Source organism: Spodoptera frugiperda, chromosome 12 (assembly GCF_023101765.2).
Source record: "Spodoptera frugiperda isolate SF20-4 chromosome 12, AGI-APGP_CSIRO_Sfru_2.0, whole genome shotgun sequence".
Taxonomy (NCBI): Eukaryota; Metazoa; Arthropoda; class Insecta; order Lepidoptera; family Noctuidae; genus Spodoptera; species Spodoptera frugiperda.
This window is the reverse complement of record NC_064223.1, coordinates 4,310,329-4,329,794: the sequence shown is the minus strand read 5'-3', so window position 1 is coordinate 4,329,794 and position 19,466 is coordinate 4,310,329. Positions and strand designations below refer to the sequence as shown.

The 19,466-nt window shown below is 36.2% G+C and overlaps 1 protein-coding gene across 5 annotated transcripts in view; it reads left to right on the top strand.

Moving 5' to 3' along the window:
• The window catches only part of LOC118263127 (ras GTPase-activating protein raskol-like), a 156,869-nt gene that overhangs the window by 34,049 nt on the left and 103,354 nt on the right, over window positions 1–19,466 (top strand). For all 5 annotated transcript variants that reach the window (XM_050697213.1, XM_050697212.1, XM_050697209.1 and 2 more), the window contains exon 3: window positions 15,275–15,396. In XM_050697213.1, coding sequence (XP_050553170.1) covers window positions 15,275–15,396 — 122 coding nt within the window. The remainder of the gene's footprint in view (window positions 1–15,274; window positions 15,397–19,466) is intronic.

Genomic DNA, 19,466 nt, shown 5'->3' with positions numbered 1-19,466 from the left:
ACGTGTACGTGCTATGGTATCAAAAGATTTAAGAATGAGTAGCAAGGAACCGCGACCGTTAAATTTCAAGGTTATCAGATAACTAACAAACAAGCGTAGTTTGTGAATTGTACGAATATGGAATGGTATTTTCGTGACATTGTTATGGAGTGGAGAACATTCATAACAAACGTCAGAACGTTCATTGTTAAATGAGCTAAAAGTCGCAGGACGTGGTCTACCATATAAACAAGTATTTTACAATACGTGAGAAAGTTGAGGGGTCATTGCTGTTCATATTTTACGAGGGTTTGTAGCGCTAAGATCCTTTGGTTAACTTCTAAATAACGGTAAGCTTATATTTGCATTGCTGTTTAAAACGTTTGCTAGGTTTGCGTTCAATCATACACCTTCAAAATCTTTATTCATGACTGTGTTCTTTCCAATTTTAGCATAAACTATTACCTTCTTCTATAGAGTAACACTTTCTAGCTTAGAGTCCTCGACAGCAGCTTTTACATTTATATAATTGATCGTTTAACATCGGTTATGTTTTTTTTTTGTAAGCGAAATCGATATCGTCTACTTAATTAATTTATCATTAAAATGAATGCTTTCATAACGTCCAGGTTACCTAACATTTTAATAACATTACGTTAGTAAGAATGTCTTGATGTTTCCTAAATGTTTTTAAAACACGGTCATCGTGAGAGCGTGTGCCTCTGCGTCAGTGGTTCCAGTATCCAAAACAAGGAAACTTGTGTTGATTTACACCGCATTGTGCCAACGAAAAACTGCAAAGTATTACTTTTAAGAAACATTTACATTGAGTTTTGACGAAAAGTGATTCATCATGTTTATACGTCTATTGTTGTTGAACTTGATTTATTTATAAACTAATTCCGCGAAATAGGTGTTTCGTTTGAACTAATTTCGTCCAGGTGCTACTTAATGTATGTAGTTTCTATTGAATCGTAGGTGTTTATTAACTTCGGGTTGATTTGTATTGCACTTTGCACTAAACGTCGATCTGTTTTGTCAATTTGTTCTTTAGGTGCTTTTTATCATGGATAAGTAGTGTTTACTCAATCTTATCCTACATTTAATCGAGTGTCGGTGCGATATGTCAACATCATAATCACAGGAGACCATTCATATTATGTAGGCAGTCTTGAGTTGCTATAAATGACACTAATTACTTCATGCCGGCTTCCGACGGCTCATCAACTTCAAGTCACCATTAGACACCTCAGCGATACCGAAGAATGTCGTCAGTCTCGTACAACTTGTTACAAACCAATCAAAGCCCATGTCAGCCTTCAAGTAATCTTATCTTAATACTCAATGCAAATAATAATCCAACATTGGTACTGTTTAATTACGACATGTCCGCAGCAGACACGATACTGCGGACCAACACCGCTCCACCAGCTAAATGAGTCGTACGCCGCTCCGAGTTATGATCGTCATCAGCTATAAATCGAGCCCACTATAAGATGGAGACGATTAAATTCAATAACAAGCCTCGGCACCAGCACTAAATCCCGCTCAGTTATAACCTCACATGCTCTTTCAGGTTTCTTATATGGAATCCCGAGTGCATAACGTCAATAATCTCGCTAGACTCGATCAGGGACTGGGTGCGCATCCTTGTCCAGTTATGTATGTGATGCAATCGTTTGCTTATACTTTCTAATGAGCCTGCCCTTCCTGTAAGCCGCCTCTTGAAGGAAGCCACTTGCGCATGCACTTAGCACTTCGCGTGCAATGCAGTGAAGCAAGCGCAGGATTCAACATTTCACTACACGACGTTTTCATTAAAATACTAGTTTTGTAACTTTTAGATATCAGAATGTCGAAAGTTTTTGCATTGTATTCAGTATGAACAGGGCTTTAGTGCCGGCCAGTTTGCGAATAATTTAATAATTTGCATGATAGACACCTGCATTTGAATATGAATAATTAATAACCTGGTGATTATATTCGTCGCGACAAGCGGACCGAATGCAAACTTAATTATTAAATACATCATGTGAATAACATTTAGCGAAATAATAATCCTAATAATGATTTAATTAAGCTTCGACATCTAAACACCATTAATGATGAATAAATAGTAATAAAATACAACGGGAACTCGAAACGAACATAAGAATAAATATAAAGAAAAAAGTGTAACAGCAATTTATCTTTAATGAGATCATGATGAAAATTAGAACACACACTGAGAACTTCTTACGTTTCGATAATAGAAAAAGAAATACCAGGGCGGTCACCTACTACCGTGGTTGCAATTTCGCGTAATAGCCAGCAATTTGTATGAGAAACTCATAGACAATACGGATACGGAATTGAGTTTACGGTATCTAATTATGTCATAATGGTTATATGCGGTTGTGTATTTTGGAGTAACATAAGAATACAGTTAGCTGTTCAAGTAATCGTACGTACAACTTTATTTCTGGAGAATTACTGGCACAAGTCAATAATCAAACCGAAGTTTATTATCCACGAAGTAATGTTCTCAGAATTAAATCATCTGCACAAAGCCGTATGCAAATTCAAAGAAACTTATCGTTTACCGAAGAACTTAATATTTACACAGGCATGGTAATAGTCGTAACTCGTAATGTAGGAACATGAAGTCATTAAACAATTTTCGCAATATGGCGTCTTGTCCGAGTCGTCGGTTATTTCCGTCGCTATCTTAGTCCTGTTGGCTGTTTACTTGTATGCAACGGAGAAAGTCTATTAGGAAAGCGGATCCTGGCATCAGGCCAATGAACATAACTTACACAAGAAGGATTGCTAAGCCTCGACAGAGATTTACCTCGCCTATTTTCCAAGGATACGAAAATTGTAGTGTTTGCTTTATTAAGTAGGTCCGCTCTAAGCCAACCCAGTATTTTCTTAATACTGACATTTCAAGTTATGGTAAGACGTATAATCGGTGTCTTGTATGACTCAAGTAACTTAGTCTAGATTAATCAGTTTGTCATTGCGTCCAAGGTGAGGGCGTTCGTTGATTTTTATTTATTCTCTGATAAAGGGAACGCCTTCCAAATATTTATCAATCTCGTAAAGTTTACAACTGTTCGTTTTCCCCGAGAATGTTACTTGCATTTGTTTGAAGGAAGTTTTACGACCCGCTGCATCCTTTAACGGCCGAGAATAAAAACGGACGTTTCTGTGGAAGTGCAATGTGTTACAATGAAGACATCTTCAACATTGATTCCGAATACCGGTACATTGTTGGCTTCGATTGCATAAATATGTCTATTGGCTTCTTCATCCATCGACGGGGCATTGTCTCTATTGTTTGTTGAGTGAAGTGACGTGTGATTGTGAAACGTAATAATTTGATGCATGATTGAGACTAATTTGAACAATTTTTCATTTCGACGCAATCAAGCGACCTTCATATCTACATACATGTAGTGTTGCACAATCTTACCAATACCTGTGGTGTAAGTGCTTGCATGGCTCGGTTAGCTATGGCATATGAAATAATAGTTATAATCAAATATTTGATGATGGTATTTTTTCATAAAAACATCGACTAAAATAGGTATAAGATGTATTATGGATTGTTATTAAGGAAGTGATGACAGTAACGATAGTTCAGTTTGTAATATACAGTCAATATTACAGATATTCATGTTGTCTATCTCATGCTCATTTTCCTAACCATGGTTAAGTTGGCGATCGATCGTATCTAATTCTGTAATTTGAATGTATGGAAATGGATGTGAAGGAAAAATGGCTACGATTCAGATATTGAGTAGAGTACTTCGTCTTGCGGATACTACGTTTCTTGGAAAAACAATTTAAGCGACTGCTATCTGCAGATAATTTACAACTAGCTCAAAGACAAATGTCGTAGATAATCATGGGAACCAACTACGAAGCCTAGAATATTGTCCAACTCCCATAACATCAAATTTCCATACTACTGGAATCGGATTGCGTTCAGTACATAAATTAGGAGTACCGATATCCATCGTCGTTCCGTAATTTATGGTGTTTTGGTACGTGAGATAGATACCCTTGTGATTTATTTCCATAACATAAATATGTTCAAATATGTGGTTGGGAACGGTTGATTTAAGCACCGGTTGGTATTTATTTGATGTGGCATAGCTGTTGAATATGTTAAGAGCCTTTCACAAACCATCCAGATTCGAAGATCTTACTAGAGATATTTGTTTAAATATAATAGAACGATTAACATCTGGGTAAAACCAGTTGGTGTACAGGCGACGGCTTAAAACCAATTATTTGCATTGCATTCATATTTTTTGTGGCATTGCGAATTTTCTGAATAGGTTTCATTGAACGGTCGGCAGCTGTGGTGTGGCGCACGCGCCTGTCGGCCGCGGCGCGGTCGACGCGGGCGCACCTGTACCAGTGTGCGGACTGCGGCCACTCGCCCGACTGGTCCAGTTTCCCCAGTTCACTTCAACGCTGACGTCACCTTCACATATACTTACCGATTAAAACTTTCAAAGTGATAGTGACTGAATAAAAGTCAAGGTAACCTGATGCATTCATTGTTTGTTTGTTTTCGCGTCGGCAACTCGTTGAGCTTACTCATAATGTTTGTAAGCAAACAACTGCTCTACTTTAATAAATCTCCGAGTACATTTCTTTTGACTATACATATTTGTTTATATCGTACCAGTGTTTTTCTTGTTATACGCGTAACTTGAGTTTTAGGTCGTAACACACATGGAGGTAACTTTAGCTGTCGTGCACGCGTCATGTACCTTCGTCCATTTCGGTACGTGGTTTCCATTCAAGAACCTGTTTAGTTCAAACATTTATTATATTTAAACTATGTATAAATTCAACATAAAACGACGAGCACATAGTTGTAAATTCATTCATTCTTTTAGTGTGCGTTACTAAAATGTACGATTTAGTCTCACGAAAGTCAGCATTAAATTATGCACGGCATTTGAAGTACTACAACGGCTTTAATTTACATAATACTGGTATTAATTGTACGCTTAGACTTGCTTGAATGTTTAGTGTACATTACATGGAATAAAGCATTCAGATGTAAAGTTATGAATAAGAATAAAATATAAAAATAGCTGTGCAAGGAAACTATAATCCGGCTAAAGCTTTTAAAATGACATGAGATAAACGACGCCAGGCCTAAACAGTCAGCTATAAATACATTAAAAAGTCAAGTAACTACAGCGAAGACGGATGATCAATGATTTTTAAATGGGCTTTGAAATAATTCTGTGCACATCTGCAACCCCTCGGTACACTGCGACCGACAAAAGTGTTATTCATGCGCTGAATGTAAAGGCGGAGAGTTCGTGACTTGTGACAACTATACCGTACGGCTCAATTCTACTAAGTCACAGGCTCGCGTGTGCAGCCCATAGCAATTTGAATAGTTTATTCATGTGATTATAATTGATTTCTTTTTATATGAATGAACCCAGCCTCGCGGAAGAAATGACCTCTTTTATCTTTGTTCTCTTTCTTCATTCATAAGCTTCCATAATTCATTCAGTGAGCAGACAAACATAATAAGTTTATCGAGCGTGCGACCCTGCATAAGAACTACTGTGAATTGATTCTTCAAACATCCTGTAGTACATTTTGCATAGAAAGAACATTTATTTTCTGCTTGTTCTCCCTTTATGAGTTTTCATGAAATTTGTGTATTATGTCAATTTATATTATTCGCATAACACGAAGGAAGTCGAGGTATTAGTTCTTGGAAGCTCACACGAGTGACGCGTGCGCAAACAAATGCGTTTCCGGTGACAGACGGAGAGTACTCGTACATGGAGAAAGTTGTCAAGCCTTCTTTCTTAACAATGCTCTAGCATTTTGCCATTACATCACGCCTCCCGCTTTTTTTGGATGATTAGTCGATGTAGGAAGAGATTATGAAACTAATACTAGTGCTCTTCAGGTAAAACCGACGTGATTGATGTTCTCCACATCACTAATGTTCGATGATGTCGTTGTTTTTGTGCGAAGTTAATCGTTCATCCTAAAATAATGATTTTCTTCCTACGTAAGACATTAGATCTAGTATTAAGTAACTGACTGGAGTAGTATCTTGATGACAATAACATTAAACTTTGATAACTACTCGTGAATATCGTTTGCACATCTTTATGATGGATTCCAATATTGAGTTAAGTTTCGAAACAATACAAAGGCTGCTTTGAAAATTACGACCATGTTGTGTATAACTGCGGGCAATTTGGCTGAACACAAAGAGCTTAGATGTTGTCTGATACGAAACATGAACAATAAGTAAAATGTGCACAAGTTAATGTTCCAACCCGATGCGTGTGAAATAGCTACCGTCAACGGACACGCCGTGGTTGTCAGCTAAATGTTCTTCGCGTTGACAATGGACGCGGCTTATGAAACGCCGCAATCTAATTCGCCTTTATTTTCTGAGGGAAACAAAGGTATTTATAATGCCCAGATCGTATTACTAACACGACTAGGGAACATTGCAGCTATGAGGAAATCCTTGACGGTGGTATTAAGGGTAATTCAAACCTTTGTGTGATTGTGATTTTCGTGCTGGCTTCGATCAGTTTATTGCTCTCTCGCGTGATGTATGTTGGAGGCTTGGAGGCTAATCAGCTTTGAGGTCGTAGGGTTTCCGTTGCAAATAATACCAGCTATCCAACGCCACATCTGTTACATCAACCGTGCAATTGTGGGAACTGTTGCATACGTTTTTAATTATCATTGTATTGTTAGCCTATAGTTTCTTTCTAGGTAATAAGAGCACATACGCAACCTATATGTATGCACTTTACGATAATTAAGGACATAAGCAGCTATTGTTTTACATGCATCATATTACCACACCTACTATCTTCCTATAACTTTTCATTAAACACGTAATATTGATTATACAACGTTGTTCTTATGACAAAGAAAAACACTTCCCATGGATGTGAATTGTGCTATGTTTCTGTTATAAATTGTCATCTACTGCCGATGATACTTCTTGATGGTCATGCTAATGTGGACCGTTATGACAGTGCCAATGAAATACTTGTTTATCTTACAATGTAGGAATAATTTGATCTACTTTCTCAATAGTGTAAAGGGCTCGAAAGCCAACCTCGAGAGTCTCGAGAGATGTCGACATGTTGCGCCTACGCACTTCAGAAATTATCACTTAGTGTGTTCAATGTTCAACTGATTGTGTCATAAATTAATCCAAATTTATTTCCACCAGTGCTTTTCAACAAACAAATGAGAGCTTTATTTATTTGACGTAAAAGCATTTGTCCTAAGCAGGACAATAGTACCTTCGAGGTTCTGTCATGGTGAATTAATTCAGTACGCTTGCCCAATTAAATATACTTCGAAACAACTTTAAATAAACATTCCAATAATAATCAATAAGCAATGTTATTCCCATAAGAATATACTAATTTAATTATTCAAAATGGTTTGTAATGGTATTCAGCTCACGATGTAACGCATGAAATTCGACGCAAGCGCTGCCGCTGTTCATGCGCAGGCGTGTCGTTCACATGCCTACGTAATCGTCTGTCAAAATGCTCACATTTTTAGCGGCCGGCATTATATTATACGAAGATTAACTCCTACGCGACAATCTGCTCGACGGGAAGCTTATATTGCCCTTAATGCAAGCGTGATGGAGATACAAAAGCAATCTGATGCGTGGCATTAGTTCTTGAAGGCGTCCCTTAGAATTTGAACATCAATAACATACAAATATGATTAATGAATATGTAATTATGCTGTCCTTGTGATGAAAGGACTGTTTTTACTGCGCGCCTTTCTTACTTAATGAGTGATGTCACTAAATTTTATTAGGTATATCTTTTGTATGTCTCCTAAGGTCCCAAGATCTATAGAAGTTCACACTTATTTATAGGTACTAAAATAATTTGCAGAAAGAAGACGACTTAAACCTTTTTACAACTTCGGAAAATCAGGCGCAATGTTATGTTATTTTTTCTGTACCATTGTTGTTGTTAAAGTTAAATAAAAATATGGGCTTGCTCAACCTGTTCGTTGCGTACTAACGAGAATCTCACTATTTCCAGACAACTTAATGCTATTTTAGAACTGGCAACGCATTAAAAATCAGTAAGCTCTTTGAGAATATGGGCGGCGTGAATATTATAAATTTTGCTAGAAGAAGAAAATTGCATATTATTATGATTCCCACGTTCCTAGTCTACGGTAATGTTTAGTTTTTATGTAGCTGTATGTATATAGTTTACATGTATGCGGGGTGATATAATTACGTGTATAAAGTAGATCCGTGTGTGCAAACGTATAATTTATAATTGTGCCCGCTTGGCGTAGCTTCAAAAGGGCGACGACCTTTACAGCCGGTCGACAACTGACCTTTAGGTCTACTAAGGGCAGGAAACCTAGATGCTAGGAATTCTCATATTTTTTCAACTAGCAATTTGAGGTCAATTTTTTATCAGGATTTTTGCGAAGTTTCTGCAGTATTATGTATGGAAATTGCATAATTGTTATTTGCTATCACTAGAACTAGGGAAGGGGTATTATTAAACTTCTAAGAAAGAATAAAATAAATTACTCGGATTATAGTACCTTTTTCTACATTACGGTAATGCTTGAGAAATGTTGTAACTCATTTCTAAAACGTAAATGTTAATTCTTCCTCAATCTGCTTAAAATAACAAGGTTGAACTATTACAAGGTAGCATCTCTTTAGTTTGACCTGACATTTTATTTTTATGAAGTAACGTAAGTATTTAGCAAATTAACATCACGTAACATGATGTCAGGTGTTGCATTGTATATTATGTTGCGTTTTATTGGTTAATAAAGTTATATTATTATACTTTTTCGTTGTGGCAATAAAACAGGCCACACGCTAGATGCTCTAGTTTGATTGCACTTAGTTTTGTCATTCTGTGGCAGTGGTATCATAGATCCACTTTGAGAATCTGTGTCGCTTTTAATAACTAATTACTTCAACTACCAAATTACTGTATTGTGTTACAGTAGCTTCAGCATACACTGACATCAGTCAATGATGTACATCCGCGTATCATACTGTCGCTTTTTGATGGAATCCGTATTCAAATCATAATAATATTTAGCTAATGTTAGCATTTCAATAAACTCCCTTCAACCTGAATGTAGCTAAGCTAGTAAACATGCTCAAACCTCAAGGTGAACCACTTTGATCAATACTTAATCTATTCCTCAAATCTTAATGACATATTTATAAAATGAATCGAGAACAACGCGCACCTCCGTGAGAAACTATTAATGTTAAATTCACTCGTTACTTTGTAACTTATTTACATAACAAGTTATAAACATTGTTATGAAGATAAATAGAATAATTACTCGTGTTTTAGTTCCCAAATTAGGCAACATTTTGATCTGCGCGATAGAGATTTGATGATCATGTTAAGGAGGTGATACAGAAATGGAATCAGGACACGGTTTTGCAAATGTAATTGTTTAACGTTGGACTGAATATGCTGCATTTTTTTTTTGCATCCAATTATTTCTCCTTCCATCTTGGGTGAGGTGAGAGGGAATGTCAGACTCTGACTAAAACATGCCTCAACCACTCAGCCGGAGCCCCAGTAACCTGTTACGTGGTCCGCATCTCTGGGATTTGCATATAGACTTATGCCTTTAGGTAGGTACATCTAGAATTCCTACTGTGGTTGAAAATGTTAAAATGGCAAAACCTCAATGCCCAATGCACTAAACTAAAAAGTAAGTCAAGGTGCAAGTTGGCTTCGTTCAGCTGAGTTCAAATGTAAATAGCACAAACAATAGACAATAATGTATTCGCAACGCTAGGAGTTAGATGCAGTGTGCCATCGGTAGCTATCCGTTTATCTATCTCGTAGTGTCGGTATGTTTATAAATAAACAACGGGCAACATGTTGCGGCGGTCGTGAGGTTCTGTTTATTTCAAGTTCATTGTTGTGCGCCATCTCGCGTGAAGGCGCGCCGCCCTCCCACGCAACCGTACCCCTTCCACACAAATACTGAAATTATTTTAACACATACTAAAAAGCTTCCTTTCATTGGTTAGGGAGCCGTTAATATGCCTCTGTACATTGTCTACAAACGACTTCTGTTCAATGTTTACAAGTAGAATATAAGAACGAATGCAGGGAGTGTAAACTGGAAAGTGGATTCCGTTGTTAAGTCGAAACGTTATGATACTGCGCTGTCTCTTGCGGTTTACATGATAATACACTAAAGTGTATTGTTTTATGGGTTGTATAAAAACTTTTTCAACGCCACACTGCGTTTCAGACACATATTGGTTTTTATTTAGCCTTGGGTGTTCTTATGATGTGCAGGTTTGGTTGCACGTAGTAGGGGTCTGCTCGGTCGTATATTTAATGTTATCATAAGGCAACTTGTACCGAGACGAGTCTTTCTCGTTTGGTTGACGAGTCGCGAACTGCAGTCGCTTTTAGCTTGAATCATTGCCTTTGGCCGGCGCTAACTAGGTGCCACCGGCATTACCACACTGACTGGTAATCAGGCCTATCTTGGATCAAAGATATGATCGCCGGATACGCCTACCTACGTGAAAGGTACACCGACACTGTTATGAAGAGTATGTCGCATTGATGTGGGCAAATGTTTGACTTGCTTTAAAATGTAAAGTCATGCAATACGCAACACAGAAGTGGGACTTGATAATAATCTTTATCGTTTTAATGACATGTTACGTTTAGAGACATCGTTAATTTAAACGTGTAATGTAACTTTCGAGCTTAATTTTTCTGAAGGTGGAAGAGTACGTACACACATTTTCTGGTTATGCTAATTCTATAGTATTTTTTTGTTAAATGTATATTTTATATTCATTATTGCGGGATTTTTCCTTGGTAGCTCGTAGCCATATCATGGAGAAGGCGAAGCGTGCGTGACTTAGACGGAGATAGTGATTTTGATAGCCGCCGGCTATTTTCGAAGCACGACGGGCTTTTAAAGGCTATTCTAGGTTTACGCTCATTAACTATAAGTATTCTGTGGCGGCTTTGAGGAATCCATGAAAGAAATATAAGAGATAAGGTACATAGGTGATAGCTTTAAAGTTGACTTGAATTATATGTATTTGAGCACCCAAAGATTATTCGATTTCCTATATTGGATTATATAGATAGTAATTAGAATCATTTAGATTTCAGTCAGTTTTACGTTGCTCTTTCGCAGAGTTATGTCTCAGTTTTCGAACTGTTTTTATCTGTTCTGTAATTCATACTTTATAAGTAACGAAACATTTAAAATTGAAAGTCACTGACCCCAACATTCATACAAACGCACTTGCACTCTTTCGTTCGATGACGTGATGATAACAAGTGAAATTGATGTTAATTATCAAGAACATAAAGCACCTTTTATAAGACAGGTGTTTCATAAAACGGTTGATGGTTTATAATTTCATTTTCTACGTATTTTGGAACTGGATGTGTTTGAGACGTGTTAGTGGGATCTTTCCTTATACTCTTACTTAATAATGTTTCTTAGATAATACCTTTTAGTTCCTGAGTTGTCATATAGTTATGTTAGCAACACTTCAGGAAATAGAAGAGATTTTTTTATTACATGAATTTAATTCGCAATATGTATTAGTGTTAGTGTCGGCCACTTGCTCAGCTAGTGGAATTTTAAGCAGCTTAGTAACAATACAATAATAATATCTATACAACTAATCAATCAACCTAAACAGCAAACCAGTTTCATCAGCACGCAACAAACTAGTCAGCAAGTAAGAAACAGAGACATGAAATCAATAATTAATCCATCCATCTTCAAATACCATGATCATTTTATACATTTAAAATTCTCAATATCAATGGATCAATTAATTTAATTTTACACAATAGATAATAGTGCTATTAAAATTGTTGTTTCTGTGGGTGCAAATAAATGCGCTTTCTACACAATTAAATATTCTCACGTATTCAATACGGCTAGTCGACTTGCCTCAAGCGCTAGCACGAGTAGGTGTGCTTTGCGCGATAGATTATCACAAAAATTCACCACATCGCCGTGGGTGGGTAGCTTATAGTACCGACGTAACTTTTTATATGCCAGTAGGTGTATTGGTGTAAATGCTGCATTAGCGGATTATTTATCATTGCGTAGAAATTGTGCAAGTCCACAGCAGGAAACGACGTTTATGAAATTCGTGTTCCATTTACAATCCCATTTCTAATAATAAGCTAACAGCATGAACAGAAAATGAGTCGAAAACTGTATGAACTCTAACGTATGCAATATTAAAAGTTCCAATAGTCAATTACCTTCAGACTAGTTCAATGTAGACGCACCGTCTTAATATTTCAGTTCAGAGTTATGTAGTAGATATGTTGATACCGTTTACTAGCTCGCGTGCTTCACGAGACAAATAGACGCAAAACGATTGATATTACGAGCATAATCAACTCCGTATAGCATTTGCAACTGTATGACTCACGCCCAACTGTTATAGCAATAACCTAAAGAGAGTAAAATTTATTTGTTTCACAGTTTCACTGGCTCACCGTCGAACCGTTTGTTGCGTGAATCAACTTTAGATTGATACTATCGGTACTTTGAAGCTCGTTTTTGCTCAACTTATTTATGATATCTAATTTTCCAAATAAATGCTCTAACTTAGTAGATATTATGAAGTTAATATCCATGTCCCTTTTGATTACCGTTTTCTGAATCGTCAGTCCCCATGAGTCACTGTTTAATAGATTAAATGGAACGCATTAATCCATGTGGACGCAGCGCACCACCAGCTTTTATTAGCTGAACAAGTGCTTCAATTACTGCCTTTGTCCTGTTTAAAAATTGACTTCGGATTTCTTTTTTATTTTCGGATATTTTTAGATTGTAGACAAAGTGATGTTTGTTGGAGTTATTTTTGGTCGTTGGATCTAAATTGGTTGAACAATAAAGTTCAAACATATAATTGTAGTTTATATGAATAGTGTACGTTTGCACTGACATGTATTATTGTTCTATTCATTTACTTAGTAGATGCACAGTGTGCGCAGTCAACTTATTCATATATTAATCAACGTTGAGGCTTTGACAGGCGACTGAGTAAAAGCTACTGTTATGTTCACAAGTAATGAATTTGCTGCTGTATCTGAACAAATAGTTTTTAAACGCAGTAACATCATTACCTTATGTGGCTTCGAATGGTATAGACAGTAGGCACCTTATATTTGTACTGCTCGAGCCGTTTGTTTACCCCGTAAGGAAGAACAGTGTGAACGAGCCACAAGCTCCATTGAAATGCGTTTACTCAAGATTGTTTTAAAACATCGCCTTTGTTTTAATGTTACTTTATGCTTATACTTGCTTATGTGACTAATAACATGTGGGCACGCCATTATAAAGTACTGATTAAGATCGCGTTGAAGGGTTTATGGTAAATTATTGTATGGGACGTGGATCGGGCTCCAGTATAATAGATCAGTCGTGCCGCGGCTAAGATATTGGTCCGTCATCAGTCAGGTTGACTCGTTTTTCTACTTTGTCTGCAGCAATCGATGCTGTAATATATTGCATAAACTACTTAGCTGCCGACGTTGCTTCGTGATTATTTAAATTGTAAACTAACCTTTTTATAACTGAGACGATAACGAGGGAGCTTGTTAGGCTTGTCTTATGTCGTAGGTGTATCTGATTTGATAGCTTCTCTATGAATAATCACTTAATTATAGTGATGATATCTATTTATTGATTTCTTATATATCTATCTATATACATAAATATCAATTGCTGTTCGTTAGTCTCGCTAAATGTCGGGAACGGGTGAACCGCTTTGGCAAATATTGGTCATGAATTAATGTTGGAATAATATATAGATACTTTATATACTTTAATTAGGTATATTAAAAATTTCTTCGCATTTCTATTTAATAAGTCTCTCGTGAAACTGACCACAATAATCGCTAGTGGTTAGCTCATTAGATATAATCATTAAAGTCGATTTATATTTATGCTGCGTTACGCCACAATTCACATCTCAGCGTGTTTATAATTCAGATCTTTCCAATTTTATCTGATTGATGAACGGCCCACTTTCCACGTTATCTAGCGGTATCGTCGTATGCTAATTAAAAATCTACGGGGAACGATACATAGTGTATGGAAGTTACTATGTAATTTACTTGCCATATAACAAAAGACTTCGGTCACGTAATCTAATAGTATTTGTGGCATGTTATATACAATTAAATAAGTTGATATTAGTACCTTTCACTTCATATTATGGTATTATAACGTAACATAAGTGTGTTCTTATTGAAATATTATGTTTATTACTCTTTATATGGTTGTGTAATTAAGTTTTTAAGTTGTTATGAGTGATGGTGAATTGCATACGATGTGTATTTATAGGAAAGCTTGCAGATGTTATATGAAAATGCCGATTAAATTACACAATACAATGTAACTACAACGTATCCGATACAATCTATTGGATTTCTTTATTATCTTGGCAGAGCTTACTGGAAAGATTAGAATAATAAACTTGATGATCAAATAGATTCAAATACGATGAACAGTGACGCTGACTTACTAGTATTATTAATATTTTTTTTATAATTACGAACAAACATGGTCTGAATAGAACAATTTCTTTGTACATAGATACTTACCTACTTCTCAAGAAGTCAGTGCGTTGTCCAGATGATATCGTTTATGTCATCATAATCTTGGCCACATGTTATCCAACGGGACGGTTGGCTGGTTGGTATTGGTTTACTGGTTACTGCTTAGTTGGTACCATATGTGAGCGACGGTTTCTATTCTGCTAGTGCCAAAGTAACGAGCAACGTCTAGCCAGTCAAGAAAAGATTATTATTTTCCTTATTTCTTTTATTTAGGTTAGTTTAGTTACAATTTAGAAAGAACTTGAAAACAACAAAGATACGTATTACTATCTAGCGGGTTACCTAATAGCTGGAGTAGGAACGGAGTGATTTTAAGTCAGTAAAAGTCTGACAATCTCTCTTGCCCAAGGCTGGAGAAGTCATTAGATGATATTCCCTCACAAAGAAAACTGTTTTTCCAAGTATTAATTTTCCACGTATGTTAATTTTGAAGAAAACTTTATGAGCTTTTATTTTTTAGTGATCTTTATTTACTTACTGCAATTTTCTAGGAACGTTTTATCGGGAAGCCTCAATGGTGGGCTTAAATTAATTTGACAGTTGCTTATTACGTATGAAAGTTCAAACAAATGTTTTAAAGTTCCAATTTTTAAAGGTTGTCTTGTATTTGTCATCAGATGGGGCAACAAGCGCGGTTGCGGGTGCGGCTGTGGGGGTGCCCCTATCTTGGGAGCCATTCTACTGCGTGCTGCAGCAGGATCGACGCATCCTCACTGCATATACCAGCGAAGAGCTTGCTGTAAGTATCTTTGACATTATCATGTGGAACAACATTTTCGTCAGAGTAGAAGGAGAGTGCCCTATTGACTTGTTACAAATAATTCATAAGTAACCGAAATAATGGACAAAAAATGGTTCGGATTTCAATGACCAACGTTATTTCAGCCTACGCGCTCTAATTAACAAACGCATAACCTATGAGCCGAATGGAAATGATTTGTCGTTTCCAGGACATTCCAGTTTTTAACGATTCTAATGCCGATTTTATGTAGACAAATCGAGTAGTTTAACATTCCGTATGGGTCAGTAAATAATGGCAACACGAAGGTTTTATTTATTGCCGTATAATCGTTGAAAACCGGATGCACTGATGTTACTAAATTTGAGTGCAATAGAGCGTGACTATTGTCGAACGCGGCTAGGTTTTGTACGTATATTTGGCACATAAACGTAAAATATATGTACCTACCTATCGTTGTAACGTTTTGCTAATACGATTAGATACGAACCAATGAATCACTAATAGGATAATAAATCAGTCGCTATTCTTAGTTATATTATAATAAAATTATCTGTTTTCTTTTGCTTTAGTCGTTATACAGGAAAAGCTTATACATTTTCCTTGATCCTGTTTAATTTTTTGTGGTAAATATACATAGGTAGGTAAGTCATACAAGTTTTTAAACAAATGTACTACAACAGGCTTAAAATTACAAATATTGTATTAAAGGTAATTACGATTACTGGTATTGTCAAAAAAGCCAATAGTTATTTAATTTCAATTATACTATTATCAGGTACTTTTCAAACGTCAATAAGTAAATAGGCGCCAGTCTGTTCGTCAGTGAATCTAGTTGCTTATTTTAAATTGTAGCTTCGAATGGAGCACTATAGCCGAGCAAGAAACATACATACATACTCGGTACATAATGTGGTCTTCACATCTTAACCAAAAAGAGTAAATCTTGTAACAGGTAGTTATGGTCACTTTCTCACATATTTTTTCGAAATTGTGATTTATCTGTCGGTTCGTTTGTTCCGCTTTCCTAATCTCGTGGAAATTGCCTGTTCGGTACATCATAATTTAATGCTTTTTGAAGAAATTGAGTTTTATTAAGTAATAGTAAGTCATATATTTTGAAGACGTTAATAGAGGAATGCTGTTCAATGTCGTGGACAAATATTTTGATATTTATATATAGTATTAATATAAGTAGATTTAGTTCAGTTAATACAATATCGTTTTATGCTATTTTTACTCCCTTTTAACAAAGGCCAAATATAAAACAAATAGTGATATGCAGTACAGATGCAGTTACTTAATTTAGTAACGTTTGAAATAGCTCAATTTGACTGTTGATCTCATTGTGGTTGCGTGTGCGCAGCTCGCGTGCGCTAGAGTGCATCATCGGACAGCTAGGGAACATTCCTGATCATTATGCCTGCACAGGGCTGGCCGTGGGCCCATTTTTTGTCTTAAATTCGATTTATACGACTGTAAACAAACATTTGTTTACTTACATACGTTTTAGGATGAAATACTCTGTATTTGAGTTGTTGTTGACAAATGTCGTACATTTACGTAAGTACGACACGGCTTTATGAAGTAACGACAAAATAAGTGAAATTCTTGAACATTCTTAAAACATTCTTGATATTTCTTGAAACCCAAAAGATTTCAAATACCTATAATCCATTAAGGCACAGGTTTATTATTAGAGGTCCATCTTTAGGAACCTTTTTTAAAACGGGGCATCCCTAATTACATAAGTGAAAGTTGATATTAGTGGAGCCGTACTCATCGATATTTATATATTTCCACAATGAGTTGGGAAGTATCGATACAATCATTATTTAATAACAGTATGCACTGGCATTTTAGTTTTGATTACACTTATTATTATAACTATGGGACCAACGGATGACGTTACGTCACTATGGGAAATTAGATTAATAGTGTTGTAACATGAACGCGATTAGTACGCAATACGCATTTGAAACGTACGAGAACACATGAACCGTTTTAATGATGATTTACAATGAGGTAGATTTACTCATTTACATTTTAGTTTAATTGAAGGCCTTCTACAGATTTATAGTCGTTTTGGGGAATAAATGTACTAGCGAATGGCTGGAATAACAGTTGTATTATACATTTTTTTTCTTAAAATGTATTGTTTTGCACAAAACAACCTGTTGTGGGAAAATCGCAAAAACTTTTAGTTATTTAAAAAGAAGAATATTTTCAATTCGGTATTTCTTTAATAAATGATATTTGTTCAAATAAGGCCATAATATTTTTGTCGTGCGTCGCCTGCGCATTGAGTACAAACAGACAAATGCGAGGCGTGGGCGCGCGCGCGGCCGGCACTCTGCATAAATCAAAATTATGCGTTGCACGCCTAAGAGCGGCTTTTTGCCGCGCAGGCGCAGGATAAGACGAATGAACTCTGCAGTAAAAGCTTTGTTTGAACCGCAGTTTTATGGGCTGTTTGATACTTGTTAGACACTTTGTGGTGAATTGAAATAGAGATGTTGCTGCGCTGAGGTCTAGGTGGCCTTGTTTAATGTTCGTGTGCATGATAAATGTGACACGGGCAAACTTATGGAGTCACTTTAAATAAAAGTAGAGATAATATAATGAAATGTAAATAAAATAATTTCTAGTAAATTGAACTGAACGGCTTAAGTTGAGAACTGCTAAGGTGAGAACTCTTGACCAAATTATTAACTGAGGCCAAAAAAACAACAGAAAGACGCAAATCATTCTGCTACCGTATGTTTAACCATTTAGTTTCATACAATTATCGTTACTGTATTTGCCCCGTTGAACCTTAACGTTATTCAAAGTCTCACGAGCACCAACACGCGAATCATGACTCATAATGAGTTTCTTGTCCCAAAAATTTACATTCCTCAACAAACTACGGTTGGGTCTCATGGACGAGGTTATTTTAAGCTCCGAGATGTTTGATGAACATCTGTCTATATTGAACATAGTTTAATACATCTTCCTTAGTTCTGTGTTTTAGGATATTTTTCCTTATCCGGATCAACCTATCATAGGACAAAGAAAGGTTAAACTTTTGGAGCTCCTATCAAAGTAAAGTGATTGACAAATTCGTTCGGCTTTCCTGTATGCCATGACTGGCTTTAAGTAGTCGTCATCAACGATCATGTACCCTTCCTCTAGATCACCGGCCAGTCAAATACGTCCTACACGAGGTTTTTAATCAAATGCAGGATGTCTTCAAACAATGAGGACGGAAACATACACTGACTGGGTTCCGCTTCTCACGAAGACATCACTTTCTAGCTGAATCATATCATGTAGTACTTCTGATGCGTTGTGTCATCTAGTAGAGCATTTGTCTTGCTTGATTAAGTGATGTCACACTTGGGTGAAAAAAGGTTTCATGGGAAGAATAAGATTATGTTAGAATTGTCGCTAGAATAGTACTACTAAGTACGTGTTTTTGAAAGTGTATGACAAGCCCATGGTAAAAAAGGCTTAAAAAAATGAAGTATTCGAAGGTCTTTTTCATTTTGACTATGAAGTTCGTATAGTGAGTTGTATGAATGCATGACGTGATTTGATATTCGACGGGCTCGATGATGTTGTAGGCTCTGAATTCTGATCACAACTATTACATAGAAAAAGTGATATCAATCATTGTTTCTAAGGGATATTAATAAGATAATATAGGAAAATAAAAAACATTTAAATACGTAAAAAGTGCTTATTTCACTGGACTTTAACATTTATGCGAATCTGTCATGAACATCATAGAATTAGATAGGAGTAATTCCAAGGCGCTGACTGGTAGTTAGCTAATCATTTACGATCACGATCATCATAATAACTGTTGCCTTTGCACGTTCCTTTACCGTCTCTCTCGTAAACTTGTAAAACTTCCGCGACGTGACAGCTTTAGATTTACTTGGTTTGTTTTCAGATTGCTAGAAATCGCGAAATTAATAACCTACTTTAATCCAAAATCTCTAATCTCTGCCTTTCTTTTATAAAGAGTTTGTAGTGAAAGAACTATTCTTGAGAGCATCTTCAAATTGAGTGACTTTGGAGTATTT